General features: G+C 42.8%; 1 protein-coding gene across 1 annotated transcript in view; it reads right to left on the reverse strand.

The window, feature by feature from the left end:
- Positions 1–21,961, reverse strand: part of map1aa (microtubule-associated protein 1Aa) — a 47,785-nt gene that overhangs the window by 17,204 nt on the left and 8,620 nt on the right. The window contains exons 3-4 of the mRNA XM_079555504.1: positions 1,470–1,552; positions 1,243–1,380 (exon numbers count right to left, since the gene is read on the reverse strand). Coding sequence (XP_079411630.1) covers positions 1,243–1,380; positions 1,470–1,552 — 221 coding nt within the window. The remainder of the gene's footprint in view (positions 1–1,242; positions 1,381–1,469; positions 1,553–21,961) is intronic.

The following is a 21,961-nucleotide window of genomic DNA, read 5'->3' on the forward strand; positions in this document are numbered from 1 at the left end:
TAACCTGTTAAAGCGCTGAAATATGATTTTTGGTCTCAGATCTTAAATCTTGGCGTTTGGTCACATTTGAGAACAACCCACTGTGAGTCTCCGTGATCTGATTGGCTTCAGAGCTGCACTGTAGGTCGGACACCGTGACATGACACTAAATAGTGAGCTCTTTATTTTCTGCAAAAAAGCTGAGACCTCATTGCTCTTCAGTCACAGACGGAGCAGTGAAGAAGGAGGTCATGGAGATTCTGCTGGATGTAACAATAAAAGATAGAAATTCAAGTATTCATAATATGTGTGAAAAATACTTTCTATAACTAATATATTGATAATTATTAATGACTCTCATAAAACAAAAACAAACCCTTTTCATTTATTTGCTGTAGGTCATGTTTGTCCCAGTTCCTCTGAGTCGTGGTGCTGCAGGACTGATGTGGAAGAAGCTTGTGAAGTTCATTTCTTCAACAGTTACTATAGTAACTAGTCCGGTCCACATCTGTCATGATCCACCATGACCCACCACGACTCAGAGGAACTGGAAAAAACATGACTCTACATCAGATGATACATATGGATTTTTTTTTTTAACCTAAAAGCATCAATCGTGTGATAAAACAAAACTGAAAGAAATAATAAGAGCTTAACTAGAATTCTCATCTCATTCTTAATTTATTTACTGCATTCTTTAGTTTTACAGCTCTCAGCAGAAGTCTGAAGTTCTGTCTAAAGCGGAAGCTCCATGACTTCCTTCTTCACTTCTCAAGAGCAAAGAGGCCTCAGCTTTATAACAGAAAACAAAGAGCTTACTGTATTTAGCGTCATGTTACTGTCACTCATGGTGTCTGACCTAAAGTCTCACTCTGAAGAAAGTCAATTCACATTTACACTGAGAAGGTTGGAAGGGCGCCCCCTTGTGTCACCTTGCATCCAAATGCCCGGAACATAACAGCGAGTCCTATACGGGATCAGGTATTTTAAGGGGTTAATGAAAACTGTGACTGAAATCTGCAGATATTTTGTCCAACTCCTAAAAAGAGGATAAAACGTAAAGCCTCATTTCATTTCAATTCTCCGCCAAAGGGACAGGTCTGTACTTTGTTCATGCGGGATAAAAAACATGCAGCTCAGAACAGTGCATGAACATATTACGTAAAGTTCACAAAATATATTTTAGATTCTAAACTACAGGTTTTGTTCACTAAAATGAAAACATTTCAAAGGTAATTTGGGACGCTCTAGTGCCGTATTTACCTCTGGCCGGAGCAGGATCTCCCTGAAGCTCCGCCCTCCGAACGCACCGGTCTGTAGCTGCACCTGCCCTCGCTCTGAGCTCTGTCCGCTCAGTACCAGCAGCTTCCAGCGCGAGGCGTCGGTCAGCAGGGAGCTCACCTGCACAGGTAAAACACACAGTCATCCTCTGCCGCGCCCCCCCTGGGCCCCCCCTGTCCCCCCCTCTCCCCCCCTGCACACACACTGACCTCTCTGTGAGCAGACTCCTCTGACGGATTGACTAGAACCACAGTCTCCAGGACATCACTGCGGAACGACAGCGTCCTCTGACCTGGGGGACACAAACAAGCAGGAATTAAAAAAATAAAAAATCTAATCAAAATGTTCTACTTTTCCAAACTTCTCCAAACTGTTCCAAAATGTTCGAAAGTATGTGTTTTTTTCCCCCAAACTTGAATTTTATTCCCCAAAATGTTAACAAATTTAAAAACAAAACATTAGAGGCTCCAGCTGAAATAAAACCCAATGACTTGAAGTTACTGTTTTGTCTGAGTCATGTCACAAAATAAACAACAACAAAAAAAAACGGAGAGTCGCGGCGACAGAAGCAAAAGTAAATCTCAAATCACCACATCCTCAAAGACTCAGAAGCAAAAAGTTGACGCTTTTAAAAGCTCCATGTGCACAAACTTCCCCCTTCCTGGATGCTCTCCCTCCTCGTCTCCTACTTTCTCCCGTCCTCGGAGCAGAGCTGCGCTGCCATTGGCCGTTGCCGTGGAGACGTTCAGCTGTTCCACTGACCCACTCTGAGGCGACGCAATGCAGCATTTCACTGCACCACACGCCCCTCTCTCGTCCTGTACGTGCACCAGGGCTGAGCGCTCGCTACGCCCTCAGTGTCCGTCCAGGACTCACTTTTACACCACTGCATTTGAAAGAGAAATATCACATTTCTATAAAGGCAGTTCTGACTTATTCTGTCCAAAATAAGGCTTAGAAAGCACACTCCGGGACAGCAGGTGGCGCTGTGGAGATGTACTGACTCAATACAAGGAGAAAGGTTTGTCCCGCTCGTGTTGCCGTATTCAGGCCACATTTTCATCACAGTTACTTTGAATTAGGGCCTGACCGATATATCAGGCCGATATTTGGGCTATCTATTGGCCGATACAAAGCAAGCTTTATAAAACTGTAGATAGGACATGTCCATAGTAACACATTTGAACAAATGGCAGTTCTAGCGGCCATCTTGTGACTGGCTCCTTTAACCCAGCGCAATGTCAAATGGAAACTCCACTTATCTCCTTGATATTGTTTTGATCTATTTTAGTTATTTCCTGACTCCTTGATAATAGTGACTGACCTCGTGTCAGATCTGTTTTTTTGATGAATGTAAATATATTATATATAAATGAAATACTTCATATATTGGCTATCGGCCAACCCCCTTCATATCAGCATCTGACCCAAAAATCCATATCAGTCAGGCCCTACTTTGAATGCTGAGGGTGAAATCATAGATTTTTCCCACAGTGGTAAATGTTGACATTTTAGCTGGTTTGATCCTTTAAAGGAATAGGCCACCGTTTTTACATATTGAGATATGTTCTTAGCTCACTTTAGCCGAGTTAATATATCCCCGTCTGGTCTTTGTCCGTGCACTCTGTCACGCAAACGGAGCACATACGCAGCCTCTCCCACATGTCATATAGCTCCAAAAAAGCTCACGATAGAAGCTACCAAGCTCTTCCACGTGTTCCCTATTTAAATAAAGTTACGTGAAGTGTTTTCATGCGAAGTATATTTACACAGAAATGTAACATGTCGATTTTATAAGCAGGTAAAAAGGGGGACTATATTGTGAGGCGTAATGATACGAGGAGCAAAACGTCCGCGCAGTAACTCCTAAAGGTTATTGACGGAAGTGAGCGGGGGAAGTCTTTAGGACGTAACTCCAACATGTCTGTGTGTCTCCCTGGTCTTTCCCACGCTTACTCGTTCACAAATACTGACATGTTTGGTATCCACGTGTAGCGCGAAAGGCTGTGACCGAGATGACGCTGTGATCCATTTCCTTTGTGGGAGACAGCAGCGGCTAAAGACAGACAAATATACACATGTACGCATGTGCAGACAAAGAGACTAAACTTTAGGGCCGGTTTCATTCACATCTGACCTTTAGTCGCTCCATAAGACTCCACTCTTTACAGACTCCACTCAAACCTAATTTATTGAGCCTTGAACAGAAATGTGGATATTGACAGATTTTTTTGTTTTCCCTATTCACCAGCAAACACTTTAGTACTTTCACTTATGTGAAGTCAAAATGTGCCAGAGCGACAGTGACTCTGATTGGAGAAATATTTGTCCAGAAGTATTTAGTACTCTGAGTCATGAAACCAAGCTCTGACCAGCACTAAATGTAATCTGTTTTTATGAATGGAGGTGGAGGCAGGATGACTCATTCATTTCTGTCTCCACGTGACCCGAGTCTGTCTCCATGGCGACGCTCTCACAAAATCCCGGCTCTGACATTTTACCTGCCTTGCCTCACCGAGCCGACGTTAATGAAAGGTTTGGATGAAGACTGAACTGCGCAGCGTTAGCTTCTCACACTAAAGACTGACCAACACGGCTTTGCACAGACCTGGGAATGAAACCTGGACTCAAACCGGCAACCAATGCTGACTGAAATGGATAAAATTGTCTTTATTAGTGACAAAATCTGAAAATGGACAGAGCCAGGTTAAATGTGTGCTTATTAGTGACATATTAGCTCCACAAATGTGCTGAGAGGTATTTTGGATCAGGTTTAGTTTTTGAAATACTAACGTGCAGATGTAGTTAAAGAGTGGAATGAAACCGGCCCTAAAGTGTAGTCTCTTTGTCTGCACATGTGCCCTGTGTATGCTGTACTTGTCCCGTCTGTAAGGCCTGTTCATACTCCGCACCCAGAGCTGTGAGAGCAAAATGACGTCATTTTGCTCTCACAGCTCCTGTTCGGCAGCTCTGTCTCACACCTTGGTCCAGCACAACTTTGTTCGGCTGGGCTGTGAGAACTCTGGCTGTGATTGGCTGGATTTTTAGTGGGAGGGGTTATTTTGGCGGAAGTGGGAAGCGAGAATCTACAGTTTACTTCCTAACACCGGTGTGGTAGACGGGAGACAACATGGATAGTTTTGCGGCACCGCTCGTAGCAGTAAAATACTTCGCTGAAGGACAAGAACACACAAATGGCAACAAAGTCCTGGAGAGAAACACGCGGACGTTTTGGGCGAGGACGAAGAAGAAACAGAAGAGCCTGGCGCTACCTGTGTGAAAGACGCGAGTGATAAAAAAAAGTGGTCAGGCTTGTGGACAGAGGGAAACCGGGCTTGTACATCTCTCTCTACGAACTCTGTTCTTGCTCTTATTGCCTCAAGAACAAGAACAAAGTTCTCGCGTCTTGTGGAGTATGAAGAGGCCTTTAGCCGCTGCTGTCTTCCACAAAGGAAATGACCATATTTGGACTGTAACAGTTTTTTCCATAGATACAGAATCGCCCATATTATGGTCATGTTTGAAAATAGTTAAGAGGAAAAACAATTTGGAGAAAAATCTAAACTTTCTCTAATTATTCAAAAACTAGGCTACTTTAAAAAAGCTGAATTATGAATATAGTTTTCTACTAAATAAAGATACAAAGACATGGAGAGGAGCAAAGTGGTTCAACAGCCGATTAATACATAAATGATCAAGTTAATGCTAACACTAGCTAACGCTAACTAGCCATTTTTATTCTCACTTCTACTGAAAAATCTGCTGTGATTAAAATATCCATATGGACCCGATTTAGACTTGACTTTATTTGTATGTGACAGATACGTTTATATTTTGACTATGGCTAAGGCTATGGCGAATGGCTAAAAAGATGCTATTTTTCCCCTCGGCGAAGCCACGCCCCTCTCTGCGTGTGTCTCTTACTGGAGCAAAAAGTGAGTAAATCTTGAAGTGACCAGACCAGACCTGGGCAATCCCTGGCCCGGGGGCCAGGTCCGGCCTGTGAAACAATCTAATCCGGCCCACTGCTCATTTCCCGTAAAAGTATCTTATCAGTTTTTTCAGCATTTCACAGTCGCAACACATTGGCGGCCCTTCGAGTAGCGGTGCGTTGGCGCCTGCCTGACAGAGCAGGCTCAACATGGCTCAGCCTCTGTCAAACGGAGGACGAGGCTAAACGAGGAAAACAGGAGGATTATAGATGTCACAAAACAGAAGTCTGGTTTAAGACCTTCTCTGTAAACTTTGTCTTGTTTATTTCTAGACCTGTTTTTGCCTGGTTTACATGTGGTTTAGTCCTTGGCTTAATATTTACAGAAGATTATGATCCTGCTACCCCTCCTGGAACCGCCACCTTAATGTGGTGGGGGGGGTGAGCACCTGCATGATCCTGGAGCTCTGTTGCCGGGTCTTCGTGCCCCTGGTAGGGTCTCTCAGGGCAAACAGGTCCTAGGTGACAGGTCAGACAAAGAGCGGTCCAGAAGCCCCTCATGAGAGACCAACAGGCCCGATTAGAACCATGAGGCCGTCCTTCTGTGGACCCACCACCTGCAGGAGGAGCCATAGGGGGCTGGTGCAATGTGATTGGGCAGCGCCAACAACTGCCCCCACGACCCGGCAACGGAAAAGTGGAAGAAAATGGATGGATGGATCAATTAAAGCTGAGCAGAATAAGTTTGAGTTATTGTTGATGCCCCTCTCCGTCTCAATTCAGGCTTCTCATGTGGCCCCTTCAGGAAATGAATTGCCCACCCCTGGTTTAGACGGAGGAGGAGCATCCGAGCTAACGGATTAAAGCAGAACTCAAAGTGCGTTTTTTTTTGTCACAGCAAATTCCCACAGACGCTAGGCTGATGTCGTTCGTCGTAGCATGAAACAAAGCTCAGATAAACAAACCCATTTGTTTAGCGCTCGCATCACGAATGAACAAAAGGCTTGTAGTCGTCATTCAGTTTTCATCCTCTGTCCATCGTCCCCAGATCGTTCTAATCCCCTGCGAATAGAGCTTTACCCACCTATCGATTATCGCAGTATCGTGGCGTATCAGGAGCCATGTACCGCGCATCGTATTGAACCACCAGCACCTCGTCCTTCTTCTGCATCACCCCCCACGTCTTTAAACGCTCTGAGCCCTGACCCGTCGTCTGCATGTGCCCAAAGCCTCTGTTCACTCAAGAGCTCATTAATTGTTGCGTAATCTCCTTGAATTGGAGTTATTTTCGGAGACGGTGCAGAGGAGGCGGCAGCTGCAGCCTCTGGACGAACCTGGAATGATGCAACAGATTAATCCCCCGTCAGACAGAAGGTTGGGTAAGAGGCGAGAGCGACAGAGCGGGGGCATGAAGAGGACCATCGAAACAGTTTGGAGAGTCGACTGGTTTTCAGGAACAGCATCGCCCTAAAGTCTCTCCCACAAACACCGCCCACAGCGTCCATTCACAAACGTCATCATCCAAAATCCAAGTTAAGTTCTGTATCTAATGAAGGGGAGCTGTGGGTGAAACAGACGCTCTCGTCCGTTTAAGTGAATGGGCAGAGATCGTCGGAGAACTTTGAATTCTTGTCTGAGCAAACGCTTTATGGAACAGACAGTGAAGTGACGTTAACACTTTGAGACTGAGCAGAACTCACTGTGATGTGGTTGCTTTATAATGTCATTACTCTGTCCCTTTTCTATTCTTATTATCTTATCTAACGGCTGCAGCCGAGAAGCTCTGCCTGTGTACAAGTCTCGTCACCATCGAGCTCCAAAGAAGTCTAAATGACTTACAGATGTTATAAAATCTGCAAAATCTCCCGTCTGGTCTTACATTTCGATGTAAAGTATGAGACGCAATGAGACAAGCTTTTCCTGTGAGTTTAGTTTAGTTTAGTTTAGTTTAGTTTAGTTTAGTTTAGTTTAGTTTAGTTTAGTTTAGTTTAGTTTAGTTCACAATTTCGCACATACAATCAGGAAATTCAACTCATAACCAATGAGGAGGTCCAATGAGGAGGAGGGGGAGGAACTGTTTACTTTCACATTTCACTCTCTCTTCCACTTTGCAAACTTTTCTCCCCTTTTCTGTAAAATATCTTTGATCAATTGATGTCAATGTTCTTACAAAAGGTCTGTTTTTCTATAGCCTGGGAACACCCAGGCTGCTGTGTGCGCTCGAATCATTTCTAACTGCACAGCAACCTGGGGACCATGGCTGAAATTTTCGCATGGATTTGGGAACCAATCACCGAACAAGACAATGACGATATACGGAAGCTTGTAGTTTGTTTACGGATATATATTTATAATGTTTATTTACAGATCCAACATTTTACTATATTTATTTTTGAAAAAAAATACTGTTGTCACTGGGAGATTTTTTTTCAACCACATTTAAATGATCCTCTACCAGTTACCATTGTAAACCACACCTCTCCTGCGAGAAAATGAATTGGTGGACCCCAGACTAAATATAACTTGTGATTTTTTTTGTCTGGTGATATCCAGGCTAATTTTTCTGTATTTTTCTTTGACATTTTTGTATGAAATCAACATGTGTCTCTTTCACCGGGAAGGCTGATCACTGCACTAAAGAGCGCCAGGCTCTAGACGCCAGACTCCTACAAATCAAGTTTCGAAAGTGGACGTCCCGGACTTGTTATGAACCAGCTCAGGTCTCCTGCTGGTCCCCAGAGTCAGGACTAAATGTGATGAGGTTCAAATCCAGGCTGGAAACAGTTCTGTTTAGCTTTGAATACAACACGGCCAATATTGCTTTTAATGTAATCAATCAATTATATTACTAATGTTTTATGGATTATTTCTGTCGTTTTATGTAACTGTGAAACACTTTGAATTGCCTTGTGCTTTCCAAATAGACTTTGCTTTGTGTGAGATCAGCAAAGGGAGAGCGACTGTAGAAAACATTATCATCATTTAACATAACTTAAACTGAGAGACACTTAAGTGGTCACGTTAGTAATGATGTGACGTCCATGACTGTTCATTTTGAGCGCTTTGAACTGGATCTCACTCGTGAAAAGAGCTGGATCTTTTTTTCAGCCAGTTTTACCCAGAACTCCCCTGAAAAAAATACAATAAAACACGAGAATCAGCCCGACACTGAAAAAAGTCATCTTGAAATAAGTGACATTTTCTTGAAGTAAGTAAATCTGTCCTTAATTTGAGAGTCTCATTTCAAGAAATCTGTTCATGGGGCAAGATATTAACACTTAAATTAAGATACAAAATACATCATGGCACTCAAAACTAGATGAAATAAGACGGGCTTTTATGGACAGATTTCTTGAAATGAGACTCTCAAATCAAGGACAACTTTTCTTATTGTTTTACGATTGCTTTTTGCAGTGAACAATAGAGCAGGCCACACAAGGTAAAGCTGCTCTAAAGTCAAAGCTAAATGCAATAAAAATGATTTGTCAGTTTCAGCTCTTTTTCATTAGTTGTGGCGCAAGATTTGATTCACAATCACGTTCTTCAATATCAGTCGCATTGTCATTTTAGATTCTTTAAATCAACTCAAGCACAGTTTCATTCATTTGTCTAAGATAGCAACGGCAACAAGCAAAACAAAAAGATATCGTGATCCGTTAAAACGACTTCACCTCATCCCATGTTCGTGCCTACAAATCTGCCTATGAAATAACATTTTTTTACACTTAAAATAAGGGAAAAAAAACATATTCCTCCATCTGATTTCAGTCTAGTCTAATAAAGAATGGTTCCACAGGCAGATGTTTACATACCGGCTCCGATCAAGGGCAAACAGACTGCAGATGATGCAGAGGAGGAGTCTCCATGTCGCGCCGGAGGAGACAGAGACGGAAACAGGGGAGTGTCATGTTGCTGCAGAGGTTTATGGACACTTCCCATAATGCACCTGAGCTGCTGAGTGAGCAAACCGACCTCCCTCCCACCACACACACACACACACACGCACACACACACGTTCAATACAGCGCTCGCCTCGGCTGTCGGGGGGACGGGCCGAACAAGTGATTACAGTCAGACTCCAACGCCTTCCGCAAAACGCCGAGACCGAGGGGTGAAAGTCGAGCAAACCAGCAGAAATCAAACATCCCATCAGTCAGTTCAACAAACGACCATTTTCTTCCGTCCGAGATCATGATCACCAAATTCTAGAACCCACCCCATCGTAAGCACTCATAGGTGCAGATCGCGTGGGTGCTGCGGGACCTGAACGCCCACGCTAAACTGTGGGCTCCAGCTGCCCTGATCACAAAATATTCAATGAATAGTAAAACCGGTAAATTATGAAAAGTGTTTGTGTTCTTCTCCTTACGTCTGAGCGCAGGTCAGTGAGAGAGATTAAGAGAAACACAGCGGCAGACCTAATATACTGTTGTTATGGCCGCCATCTTGGAGATCTCATATCAAAGATGGGCTGCATCTAAAAAGTGTCAAGATCGCTCCTTTCTCCTTTTCCTTAACCTTGAGATCGAAACGTTGGGAAGCCTTTGGGAGGCAGCACAGTGGCTTGTGGGATTGTTCTTAGCTCCTTATGAGCCGATGTTAGCCCTCCTTATATCCATCCGTAAACTCCGGTTAAATAATCATTTCCCTACATGCACGTCTGGGTCTGATCTCTGTGGCCGCGTTACATCGGTTGAATTTCAGCCTATCATTGGTGACGTCAAGCATTTGCGCCGCATTGGCTGGTTGTAGTTTGGCAATGGCGGCGGATACAAAAGTAAAGGAAGCTCTTCAGTCTGTTCTGGCTCGGCCCAAATATCCAGAAATTCAAATTGAAGCCTGCCCCCAAGAGTTATGATAGAGTTATAATAAAGTTATGATGGAGTTATGATAGAGTTATGATAGAGTTATGATAGAGTTATGATAAAGTTATGATAGAGTTATGATAGAGTCATGATAGAGTCATGATAGAGTCATGATACAGTTATGATAGAGTTAAGATAAAGTTATGATAAAGTTATGATAGAGTCATGATAGAGTTATGATAGAGTTATGATAGAGTCATGATAGAGTCATGATAGAGTCATGATAGAGTTATGATGGAGTTATCATAGAGTTATCATAGAGTCATGATAGAGTTATGATAGAGTCATGATACAGTTATGATAGAGTTAAGATAAAGTTATGATAAAGTTATGATAGAGTTATTATAGAGTTATGATAGAGTTATGATAAAGTTATGATAGAGTCATGATAGAATCATGATAGAGTCATGATAGAGTCATGATAGAGTTATGATAGAGTTGTTATAGAGTTATGATGGAGTTATGATAACGTTATGATAGAGTCATGATAGAGTTATGATAGAGTTATGATAAAGTTATGATAGAGTCATGATAGAGTCATGATAGAGTCATGATAGAGTTATGATAGAGTCATGATAGAGTTATGATAGAGTCATGATAGAGTCATGATAGAGTCATGATAGAGTTATGATAGAGTCATGATACAGTTATGATAGAGTTAAGATAAAGTTATGATAGAGTCATGATAGAGTCATGATAGAGTCATGATAGAGTTATGATAGAGTCATGATAGAGTTATGATAGAGTTATGATAGAGTCATGATAGAGTCATGATAGAGTTATGATAGAGTTATGATAGAGTTATGATAGAGTCATGATAGAGTCATGATAGAGTTATGATAGAGTTATGATAGAGTTATGATAGAGTCATGATAGAGTCATGATAGAGTTATGATAGCTGCTCCACTCACTCGGGCGTATTACATACGTCACGACCAAACGCTAGTGAAAATCAGATCCAATCGTTTCAAACTTTCAAAGGAGTTCACCCCTTCCACCTAACAGAGCTCAATTGTGAAGATCCAGACCCTCGGTATGAAAGTATGAGAGTATGGTAAGACCAGGCAATGAGGCACATCCCGGTGTTCTCTGATAAAGGAGGTCTTAAGGAAACATACAGCTCCTTTAACTCCCTCCTAACTGCACTGACACAATAGGAAGCTCCTCGTCACAGCTGACGATGACGCACGTCTGGGTCAACGATAAGGAGAAAGAGGTTCATAAATGTGTTTACTGTGTGGAGGATAAATGCTCACGTCACTGACTCAGACTGAGGCTGTTTCCTCTTCAATGTGAAGCAGATCGTTGGTAAATCCTGCTGACTGACAGCACTGCTAGCTCTTTGCCTTGGAAACATAACCACATCAGTCTTCAAAATGACGGCCATCGCTGTGCGAGACGAAAACGCATGTATAAGAAGGAGGTGGTGGGGTCGAGCCTGACTGCCGTCTATTTATTTAGGTGGTTCTGCCGTTTGACTGGCACACAAAGGGAAAGACATTAATCGGCACCTGTGTGAGTAGCAACACTCCTATAGCTCTGGAACCAAAACATACACAACAGGGGACTCGTTCAGCAGGTGATTTTGACCACAAGGCTCCACATCTGCTCCTGACGGTCATTGTACAGTTGTGTGACGAATAAAGTGGCTTAGCCTTAAGCCTTAAAACCGTGCTACCTGAATTACTCCGTTATCAAAGCGTTTCTAGCTCTTTCAGACCCTCCACATCAAAATTGTTCAGAGTTCATCAGAAGCTCGTCTCAGCAGGAGTTCATAACGAGACAGATTTGAGAACAGTGAACCGAGCGAAGCTAACAGTGTGCTAATTTAGCTAGCTCTTTCCCTAATGTGTCAAATGTTTAGCTTACGTAGCAAAAGATTAACTAACATGGCTAATGTTTCCCTAAGGTGGCTAATGTTTCGCTGCCACAGCTAATATTTCATTAACATGGCTAATGCTAATAAGTTATTAGCATCATTACTAGAAGACGTTAACCTGGCTAACACCATGCTGCTGTGTGCGCTCGAATTATTTCGAACTGCACAACAGCCTGGGGACCATGGCCGAAATCTCCGGTGGATTTGGGAACCAATCACAGAGCGAGGAGGGACGGCAAGACGATGACGTGCTATTCGATATATGGAAGCTTGTAGTTTATTTACGGATAATAAAAAAAAAAGTTTATTTACGGATCCAACGTGACAGCAGCAGACACGATGGTATTTTTTGATCAAGCTTTAGACCTTGTTCTAAATAGTTTATATTCAAAAGTTTACAGCGGGTACGTCATACGTCATCTCATACGATGATACGATTGGCCATGGCTACGTGCAGACGCATGATAGACTTTTTTTTTTTTTTTTCGTATCGCCCAATAAACGAGTATGGACGATCGTAAACCACACCTCTCCTACGAGAAAATGAATTGGTGGTCCCCAGACTAAATATCACTTGTGATTTTAGTCTGGTGTTAGCCAGGCTAAGAAGACGTAATGAACCTTATTGGACTAACTTGGCTAATGTTTTGCTAACATGGCTAATGTTTTGCTAACATGGCTAATGCTTTAATAGCATGGCTAATGTTTTGCTAACATGGCTAATGTTTTGCTAACATGGCTAATGTTTTACTAGCATGGCTAATGTTTTGCTAACATGGCTAATGTTTTGCTAGCATGGCTAATGTTTTTGCTAACATGGCTAATGTTGTGCTAGCATGGCTAATGTTTTGCTAACATGGCTAATGTTTTACTAGCATGGCTAATGTTTTGCTAACATGGCTAATGTTTTGCTAACATGGCTAATGTTTTGCTAACATGGCTAATGTTTTGCTAACATGGCTAATGTTTTTGCTAACATGGCTAATGTTGTGCTAGCATGGCTAATGTTTTGCTAACATGGCTAATGTTTTGCTAACATGGCTAATGTTTTTGCTAACATGGCTAATGTTTTTGCTAACATGGCTAATGTTGTGCTATGCTGTATCACCTAAATGACCTGTTGGACCTGTTGAAGTGAGATCAGACTCATCACCAGAAAAATACGGCACACTTTTACTGACTTAATGACCTCACACGTAAAAGTAGTGTGTAATAAAAAGTTACAGTTTCTGCAGCGTAATAAAAAGCATTAAAGTGGCGCAGCAGATAGTGCTCATGCTTCACAGGTTTGATTCCTGGGTCGTGCGAGGTCTTTCTTTGGAGTTTGCATTATTGTCTGTGTAAGTCTCTCCTTCCACTAAAAACATGTACAATATGCCAGGATGAATGATGTGGGCAGCTGTGGCTACAAACGTTTCTGTGAATGGCTACACAAAAATCCTCTATTCTTCAAATCCTTTTGTGCCAAAATGAAGGTCTGACTATAGATATGCAGGGACTATATAGAGTTTAAAAATGTTAAAACTAAGTATTTTCCTCCCCTCCATGTTCCTCCATGTCCTAATGTATAGAATGAGCTCAGACCTGTTCACCACAACTGCCTCTAAAATCCTGCACTGTCACTCAGAAAGGTGTTAATTCGGGTCCGAAGTGCCGTCATGCACGAGCTTAATATAGAAGCTGCAGTTACACGTAAGACCTGAGGTGGCAGTAGTGAGTATAAAAATGAAGTTTTATCTAGTCCCTTTAAATGTAATGAAAAAGTGTTGAATTTGATTCAAACTGGCATTAAATCTACATTTCTTGGAAAATAAAGAAATTCCTCCATAAGTTAAAAATACATGAATTGTGCTTCTAGAACATGAAAATGAAATATGAAAAAAGTGCATTGTGGCAGAAAGGATATAGTATTTGTGCTTTAAAATGGCATTAAAAGCATTTAGTTTGATTTGTTTGCGGCTGGTAAACCCTGCCACTTCTAAAAGTCGTTCTAAAAGCCATGTTGGTCAGATTTAATTTCAATTTCAAAACAAAACAAGACTATTGTGCTCAAAAGGAGGAGGGAGAAGTTCACTCATGTAAGAAACTGATGCAGAGTCTGTGCTTATGTATTTATATAAATCGTTTATGATCGTACTAAATGTCATAAAGGATTGATCATTTATCACCCCATATGGTACTTAAGATTTATAACAAGGCACATAACCCTCTTTTTCATTCTGATCATACAAAAATATCAAAGGACTGGTGGGTGAACTGTAAACTCTGCTCAGACAGATTCTCACTTAAAGGCGCATTATGCAACATTTCATGTGGAATAAAAAAGGTAATATTAGTGCATATTTGACCTGTATAGGTGGACAGCTTATAGCACCTCTGCTTTCCATCCTGGTGGCCTTTATTACACTCTATGTTATTTCAGGGTTTTTTCGCGTTTCTAGTAGGTTTTTGGATAGAATGTAACAACAGAGGGCACCAGGATGGAAAGTAAAGGCTGCATAAAAAAGTTGCATAAAGCACCTTTAAGTGGAAGTACTGAAGTATGAAGCCGTCCTACTGAAGCTGTAGGGAATACTTAAAGGTGTAACGTTTTTATGTAATTGTTTTTTTTTTTTTATATTGAGTGTGTATTTGACCTTTCGGTGACCCAGCGGCTGTATGGGTGGTTAGCTTAGCGCCTTTACTTTCCATCTCAGTGGCTCCCATGATGCTCCCGGACCCACATTATTTCAGTTTTTGAGGGTTTCTGGTAGGTTTTCTGAATGGAATGAATTACGAAACCATGGATACGGTTCAATCAGAAAACCTTAAAAACTATTGATCCTGGAGTGTCCTACAGGCCATCAGGACGCTAAGTAAAGGCGCTATGCTAATCGCCGAAGCACCCGCGGGGTCACTGAAAGGTCAAATACGCTTTAATCTCAACTTTTTGAACAGAAACATTTGCATTGTGCACCTTTAAGTATTGAAAGTTAAAAGTCCACATCTGTTTAAATGAGCGTCACTGTGAGATGATTGTGACTCAGTGGCATTGACAGTTCATCTGCACAGCGCCACCTACAGCTCCGGAGTGCGATAACTGGCTTTTAGGCAAATGGACTTTTGTCTTTGGAGCCTTTATGGAAATTTAGTGGAAATTGTCTCATTTATCTTTCAAATGTAGTGGAATAAAAGTAATAAGTAACACAAAAACTACTCGAGTAAAGCACGTCACTGAAGTACAGGACTGGAGTAGATTTACTTTAGTTACTGAGCTCGAACACAGCCAGACTGTGCCTCTGTCTTTATCTGATCAGAGACAAACGCAGAGTCATCGTCTCCTCCGGCTCCAGCTCTGAGCATCAGCCTCGTCTCCAGCACATTTATTTAAAGCCACATTCTCCTGCAGAGCCTGGAGAAACATCCCAAAATGATCGAACCACGGAGAGACGGGGCGAGGCCAAGGCCAGCTTCGTCCCCTGTAGAAAAGTCCCCTCTCCGTTTGACCTGCCCGTGGAAAAGGAGATGGGTGTAGCGCTTTGAGAAACTTGTCAACACTGGGGGGAAAAGCCGTCTTGTAAGGGATTAAAATGCCTGAGATGGTCTCAACTCATATAGCACTTTCCTTCTCCTTCATTAGACTTAAAGGGCTTTACGTCACCCATTCACTCCCAGTCACACACCAGGGTACGCAGACACTGGAAGCAAGGAGGGTGAAGTGTCTTGCTCAAGGACACAACAGTGTTCACCTTCAGGAGCCGGGATTCTAACCTTCGACCTTCTGATCATGGGACGACCTGCTCTACCACCTGCACTCGTATGGAGTCTCTGTGAGATCTCCTCGGTATCTGACAGGTCTCAGAGACATTGCAGGGACGTCACAGAAACGTCTCACAGGTTGAGGACAACAAAGAGTGTTCACCACAAAACCACGCAGACCTCTCGGAGACCACATGGAGACCACATGGAGACCACATGATGGAGACCACATGGAGACCACATGGAGACCACATGATGGAGACCACATGGAGACCACATGATGGTGACCACATGGAGACCACCTGGAGACCACATGGAGACCACATGGAGACCACATGGAGACTTTTTCACTGGTCTCCAGGCTGGTGAGCTGTCGGCCCTTTAGCGAATGCAAACTGGAAAATACTGTATTGATGTTGTGCCGTTGTGCTAAATGAGAGAACGCTGTGAGTGAACAACGTGCAAACACTTTGACACGTGCGACTCGTCCAAATGCTTCGTAACTGACCCCGAAGTGTGAATTATCACTATTCACCAGGAAAGTCCCACTGAGAGGGGACCCTATTGTACATATTCTTAATAGCAGGCGAAACCTCCGCAATCTCCACGGAAAGGCCCCACCCATCCTGGGAATGGAACCCAAGACCCTCTTGCAGTTCCTGCTGTTATTTCCTCAAAACTCAGCATAAATTGCCATAAACTCAAGTCTTTTTTCATTTTCCCCCAGTAAACACAGGCTTGTAAAGTACAAGTGAGAGCTTTGAAACTCACTCTATAGCTCAGGAAGAACATTTCCCATTTTTCTCATAGACTTTTCAGGAAAAAAGGACTAAACTTGGAGCAGCCCACGAGCGTCACCAGGATCTGTTATGTGAAGGATTATATAGCCTAGGCTTCTACAGTCAAATAACGTGACGTTATTTCGTTTGCGCCGCAGAGGAGAACCTGAACTTTGTGTCAGTTTTTGTTTGACCCGAATGAAAACGTCATGAGCAGTGATTACAGAGATGTTCCGCATGAGTCCGCCCCAAAGCGCTGCCCGCGGGGCTGGAGCTGCTGATTTCAGCCCGGGTTAAACCACGGGCCCTTCACGACAGGCCCTGGCCCTGACTGCGGAGGCCGAGGGGTGTTACGACATCACGTGCACGCGACCTGTTCTCCTTGAAACGGACGCGACGCGGCGGATCAGCGCGGGGCCGTGGGCGAGGCTCGTTTTTTTCTTTTTTTTTCTTTTTTTACCGCAGACACGGAGCTAAAGTGCGGGGCTCGGAGATGCAGCCGGGGGGCAGAGGAGGCGAGGGGCTAGGGGAGGAGCAGGAGGTACAGAGGAGGATGGTACTCACCGTAGGAGAGTCCAGGCGCGCGGGGTTAACGGGTTCGGGCCGCTCGGTGCAGCCGCTTCTGCCGCTGCTGCGTCAAAAACAGCACAGCCTCAGCACCAGCTCAGCGCGCGGGCACGAGGGCGGGGGCGCGGGCACGAGAGGGGAGCGCGGCCACGAAGCGCGGCTGACGTGAAGGGAGAGCGCGAGGGAAGAGAGAGAGGGGGAGAGAGCGCGAGGGAAGAGAGAGAGAGCGGTGGCTCGCACTTAGGGACCGTCTGTCAATGACTGGAGTGAAAAGGCAAAAAAAAACAATGAACAGGCTAGATATGTAGGTGCCAGATGAATACGGGCCAATGTGGAGTTGTGCTGATTTAAGTGTTCATCACGAGGCTGACAACCAACAATCTTGAGAATAAGTGAACAAGTGAATAGATTTCTTCGACAAAGGCACTGAAAATGACCCGCTTTGGTAAAGCTCCACAGCGGAAACTCAGAAACTTGGATTGAGAAAGTATAATGTAACGAAGTAAATAAAGTAAACACAAACACTACTTAGTAAAGTACAGATCCTCACAAACTCACATTTACTTTAATTTCATCTCGTCTTGCATTGACTATTGTAATTCTGTTTCAACTAAACTACTCTGAACTGGTCCATTCTATCAAGGCTACATTGGTCCATTCTGTCAAGTCTAAATTGGTCCATTCTGTCAAGTCTCCATTGGTCCATTCTAACAAGTCTCCATTGGTCCATTCTATCAAGGCTACATTGGTCCATTCTATCAAGTCTACATTGGTCCATTCTATAAAGTCTCCATTGGTCCATTCTATCAAGGCTACATTGGTCCATTCTGTCAAGTCTAAATTGGTCCATTCTATAAAGTCTCCATTGGTCCATTCTATCAAGTCGCCATTGGTCCATGAGGACTCTGTGGAGACATGGTCCAAGTCTCCATGGACCATGGAGACTTCTATCAAGTCTCCATGGTCCATTCTATCAAGTCTCCATTGGTCCATTCTATCAAGTCTCCACTGGTCCATTCTATCAAGTCTCCATTGGTCCATTCTATCAAGTCTCCATTGGTCCATTCTATCAAGTCTCCATTGGTCCATTCTATCAAGTCTACATTGGTCCATTCTGTCAAGTCTCCATTGGTCCATTCTTTCAAGTCTCCATTGGTCCATTCTATCAAGTCTACATTGGTCCATTCTGTCAAGTCTACATTGGTCCATTCTATCAAGTCTCCATTGGTCCATTCTATCAAGTCTCCATTGGTCCATTCTGTCAAGTCTACATTGGTCCATTCTGTCAAGTCTACATTGGTCCATTCTATCAAGTCTCCATGGTCCATTCTATCAAGTCTACATTGGTCCATTCTATCAAGTCTACATTGGTCCATTCTGTCAAGTCTCCACTGGTCCATTCTATCAAGTCTCCATTGGTCCATTCTATCAAGTCTCCATGGTCCATTCTATCAAGTCTCCACTGGTCCATTCTATCAAGTCTCCATTGGTCCATTCTATCAAGTCTCCATTGGTCCATTCTATCAAGTCTACATTGGTCCATTCTGTCAAGTCTCCATTGGTCCATTCTGTCAAATCTCCATTGGTCCATTCTGTCAAGTCTCCATTGGTCCATTCTGTCAAGTCTCCATTGGTCCATTCTGTCAAGTCTCCATTGGTCCATTCTATCAAATCTCCATTGGTCCATTCTGTCAAGCCTACATTGGTCCATTCTGTCAAGTCTACATTGGTCCATTCTGTCAAGTCTCCATTGGTCCATTCTATCAAGTCTCCATGGTCCATTCTATCAAGTCTCCACTGGTCCATTCTATCAAGTCTCCATTGGTCCATTCTATCAAGTCTCCATGGTCCATTCTATCAAGTCTCCACTGGTCCATTCTATCAAGTCTCCATTGGTCCATTCTATCAAGTCTCCATGGTCCATTCTATCAAGTCTCCACTGGTCCATTCTATCAAGTCTCCATTGGTCCATTCTATCAAGTCTCCATTGGTCCATTCTATCAAGTCTCCATTGGTCCATTCTATCAAGTCTACATTGGTCCATTCTGTCAAGTCTCCATTGGTCCATTCTATCAAGTCTCCATTGGTCCATTCTATCAAGTCTACATTGGTCCATTCTGTCAAGTCTCCATTGGTCCATTCTTTCAAGTCTCCATTGGTCCATTCTATCAAGTCTACATTGGTCCATTCTGTCAAGTCTACATTGGTCCATTCTATCAAGTCTCCATTGGTCCATTCTATCAAGTCTCCATTGGTCCATTCTGTCAAGTCTACATTGGTCCATTCTGTCAAGTCTACATTGGTCCATTCTATCAAGTCTCCATGGTCCATTCTATCAAGTCTCCATTGGTCCATTCTGTCAAGTCTCCACTGGTCCATTCTATCAAGTCTCCATTGGTCCATTCTATCAAGTCTCCATGGTCCATTCTATCAAGTCTCCACTGGTCCATTCTATCAAGTCTCCATTGGTCCATTCTGTCAAGTCTAAATTGGTCCATTCTATCAAGTCTCCATTGGTCCATTCTATCAAGTCTCCATTGGTCCATTCTATCAAGTCTACATTGGTCCATTCTGTCAAGTCTCCATTGGTCCATTCTTTCAAGTCTCCATTGGTCCATTCTATCAAGTCTACATTGGTCCATTCTATCAAGTCTACATTGGTCCATTCTGTCAAGTCTCCATTGGTCCATTCTATCAAGTCTCCATTGGTCCATTCTATCAAGTCTCCACTGGTCCATTCTGTCAAGTCTCCATTGGTCCATTCTGTCAAGTCTACATTGGTCCATTCTGTCAAGTCTCCATTGGTCCATTCTATCAAGTCTCCACTGGTCCATTCTGTCAAGTCTCCACTGGTCCATTCTGTCAAGTCTCCATTGGTCCATTCTATTAAGTCTCCATTGCTCACTCTGCTCCTTTTACATGGAAAATGTTGCAAAAAGATTGGAAAATAACAGAACTCATCCCACTAAACACCTTTAAGATTGACACGCTTGAGACAACCTCTTTAAATTGTAGCTGGTTTTTCATCATTTGCATTATTTTATTTTGAGATTTGCAACTGAAATTATAACTGTGTATAATATTGGCTGCCGCTAGGCCAGGAGTCCCTTGAACCTGAAGTTTTTATTATTAAAGGGACTTTTCCTTGTTGATAAAATAAAAATAACCGCGATTGAAAAATACCATCGTGTCTGAAGCTAACGAGTAATAAAGAGCGTTTGTATTTTGTAGTAGTATGCTCTCGCTTCACTTCTGGTCAAGGGTTCAAAGGTCAAATGAGGCCTGTCTGTGGAGTTTGCATCTCCTCCCTGCTTCTGTGTAAGTTTTCACAGATTCTGACCATTAGCAGAGCTCCATATCTGGTGAGAGGTCCTGGACGTCAGTGTTAATTTCGTCAACTAAAATATTTAGTCTTAATTTTAATCAAAGTGTTATTTTTGACGACTAAAATTGGACTAAAACTAAATAAAAAGTTTTTCATGAGACTAAAACTATGACTAAAATGTCCAGATATTTTAGTCGACTAAAATAAGACTAAAATGAAAGGGAGAGACTAAAATCATCCAAACTTCTATTGACCGTCTGAAAGAACCTGTGAATGAATCATGTAAATTCTCTGCCAAAGGATCAGCTCTGAGCTTTGTTCATGTGGAGCAGAAACATGAAGCAGAGGAACAAGATTAAATATGATTAGAATGAATATAATCAATGCAAAGTCCACTAAATTCGTCTTAAATTTAGTCGACTAAATTTACTTGCAATTTTAGTAGACTAAAACTAGACTAAAATTGAAGATATTTTTTGGACTAAAACTAGACTAAAATCAAATTACATTTTCGTCAAAAGACTAAGACTAAAACTAAATTAAAATATGTTGTCAAAATTAACACAATGACACCATTTCGGAGTGAGTCGAACTCTATGGAGGACTAACTTCACACAGGTTTGAAACAATAATGAAGTCCCTTTGACCGTTCGGGGCCAGGGCCCACATGACCGCTGTGAATGACGTCATCTGCAGACCCTCTCTCTGTCTCGGGGGGTGAGGGGGGAGTGGTCACTCTGCAGTGGACACTCGATATCAGCCTCATCAAATATTAAAGCCTCTGCTCAGCTCTTTATTATTTTTACCTGCATATATTTTCTTGTGTGTGCAGCACTTTGGGGCAGTTTGCCTGCGCGTAAAAGTGCTGAATATTAAACTTGACCTCTGCATCATCCTCTGCTCCGTCACGTCGAGGATTTATAGTCCCCACATGTTCTCCTGTCGTAAACTGCGTCCTGTCCCTTTAAGAGTCTCCATGTTGGTGACGCTGCAGCAATGCAAAGTCATCTGAATGCTCTGCACCTCTCTCTGTGCTCTCTCTTTCTCTGACCCGACTCCGACTGAGGGAGAAACCCCACATTTTAACCAAACGTCCGACATAAACACACGCCCCAAAAAGCTACTGCACTGTCTGACCAAAAGAAGAGTGTCCTCCTTTACCGGGATGTAACTGACTGTTCTGATGTGGGGCTGCTGCAAAGCCGGAGAATGACCAGGTTATTTCATCAACGGATTCCTTCTTCCATGATGGCACAGGCATATTCCAAGATGACAATGTCAGGATTCACCAGGTTCACGTTGTGAAAGAGTGGCTCAGGGAGTGTGAGATGGATCGGCCGCCACAGAGTCCAGATCATGACCCTATTAAGAAACTTTGGGATGTGCTGGAGAAGGCTTTGCGCGGTGGTCACAGTCTCCCATCGTCAGTACTAGATCTTGGTGAAAAATGAATGCAACACTGGTTAAAAGTCATTAAATCAAGGCTTAAATTGAAAAGTATTCAATTGGATTCAAACATTTTTAGATGTTAGAAATGAATGCAGACATATTTCAAGTTAGAGCGAGTGTATCTGTTGCTGATTTTTAGATATAAATTTTTTAATTCATACAGTCGTT

This window comes from Gobius niger (genome assembly GCF_951799975.1).
Source record: "Gobius niger genome assembly, chromosome: 4".
Lineage (NCBI taxonomy): Eukaryota > Metazoa > Chordata > Actinopteri > Gobiiformes > Gobiidae > Gobius > Gobius niger.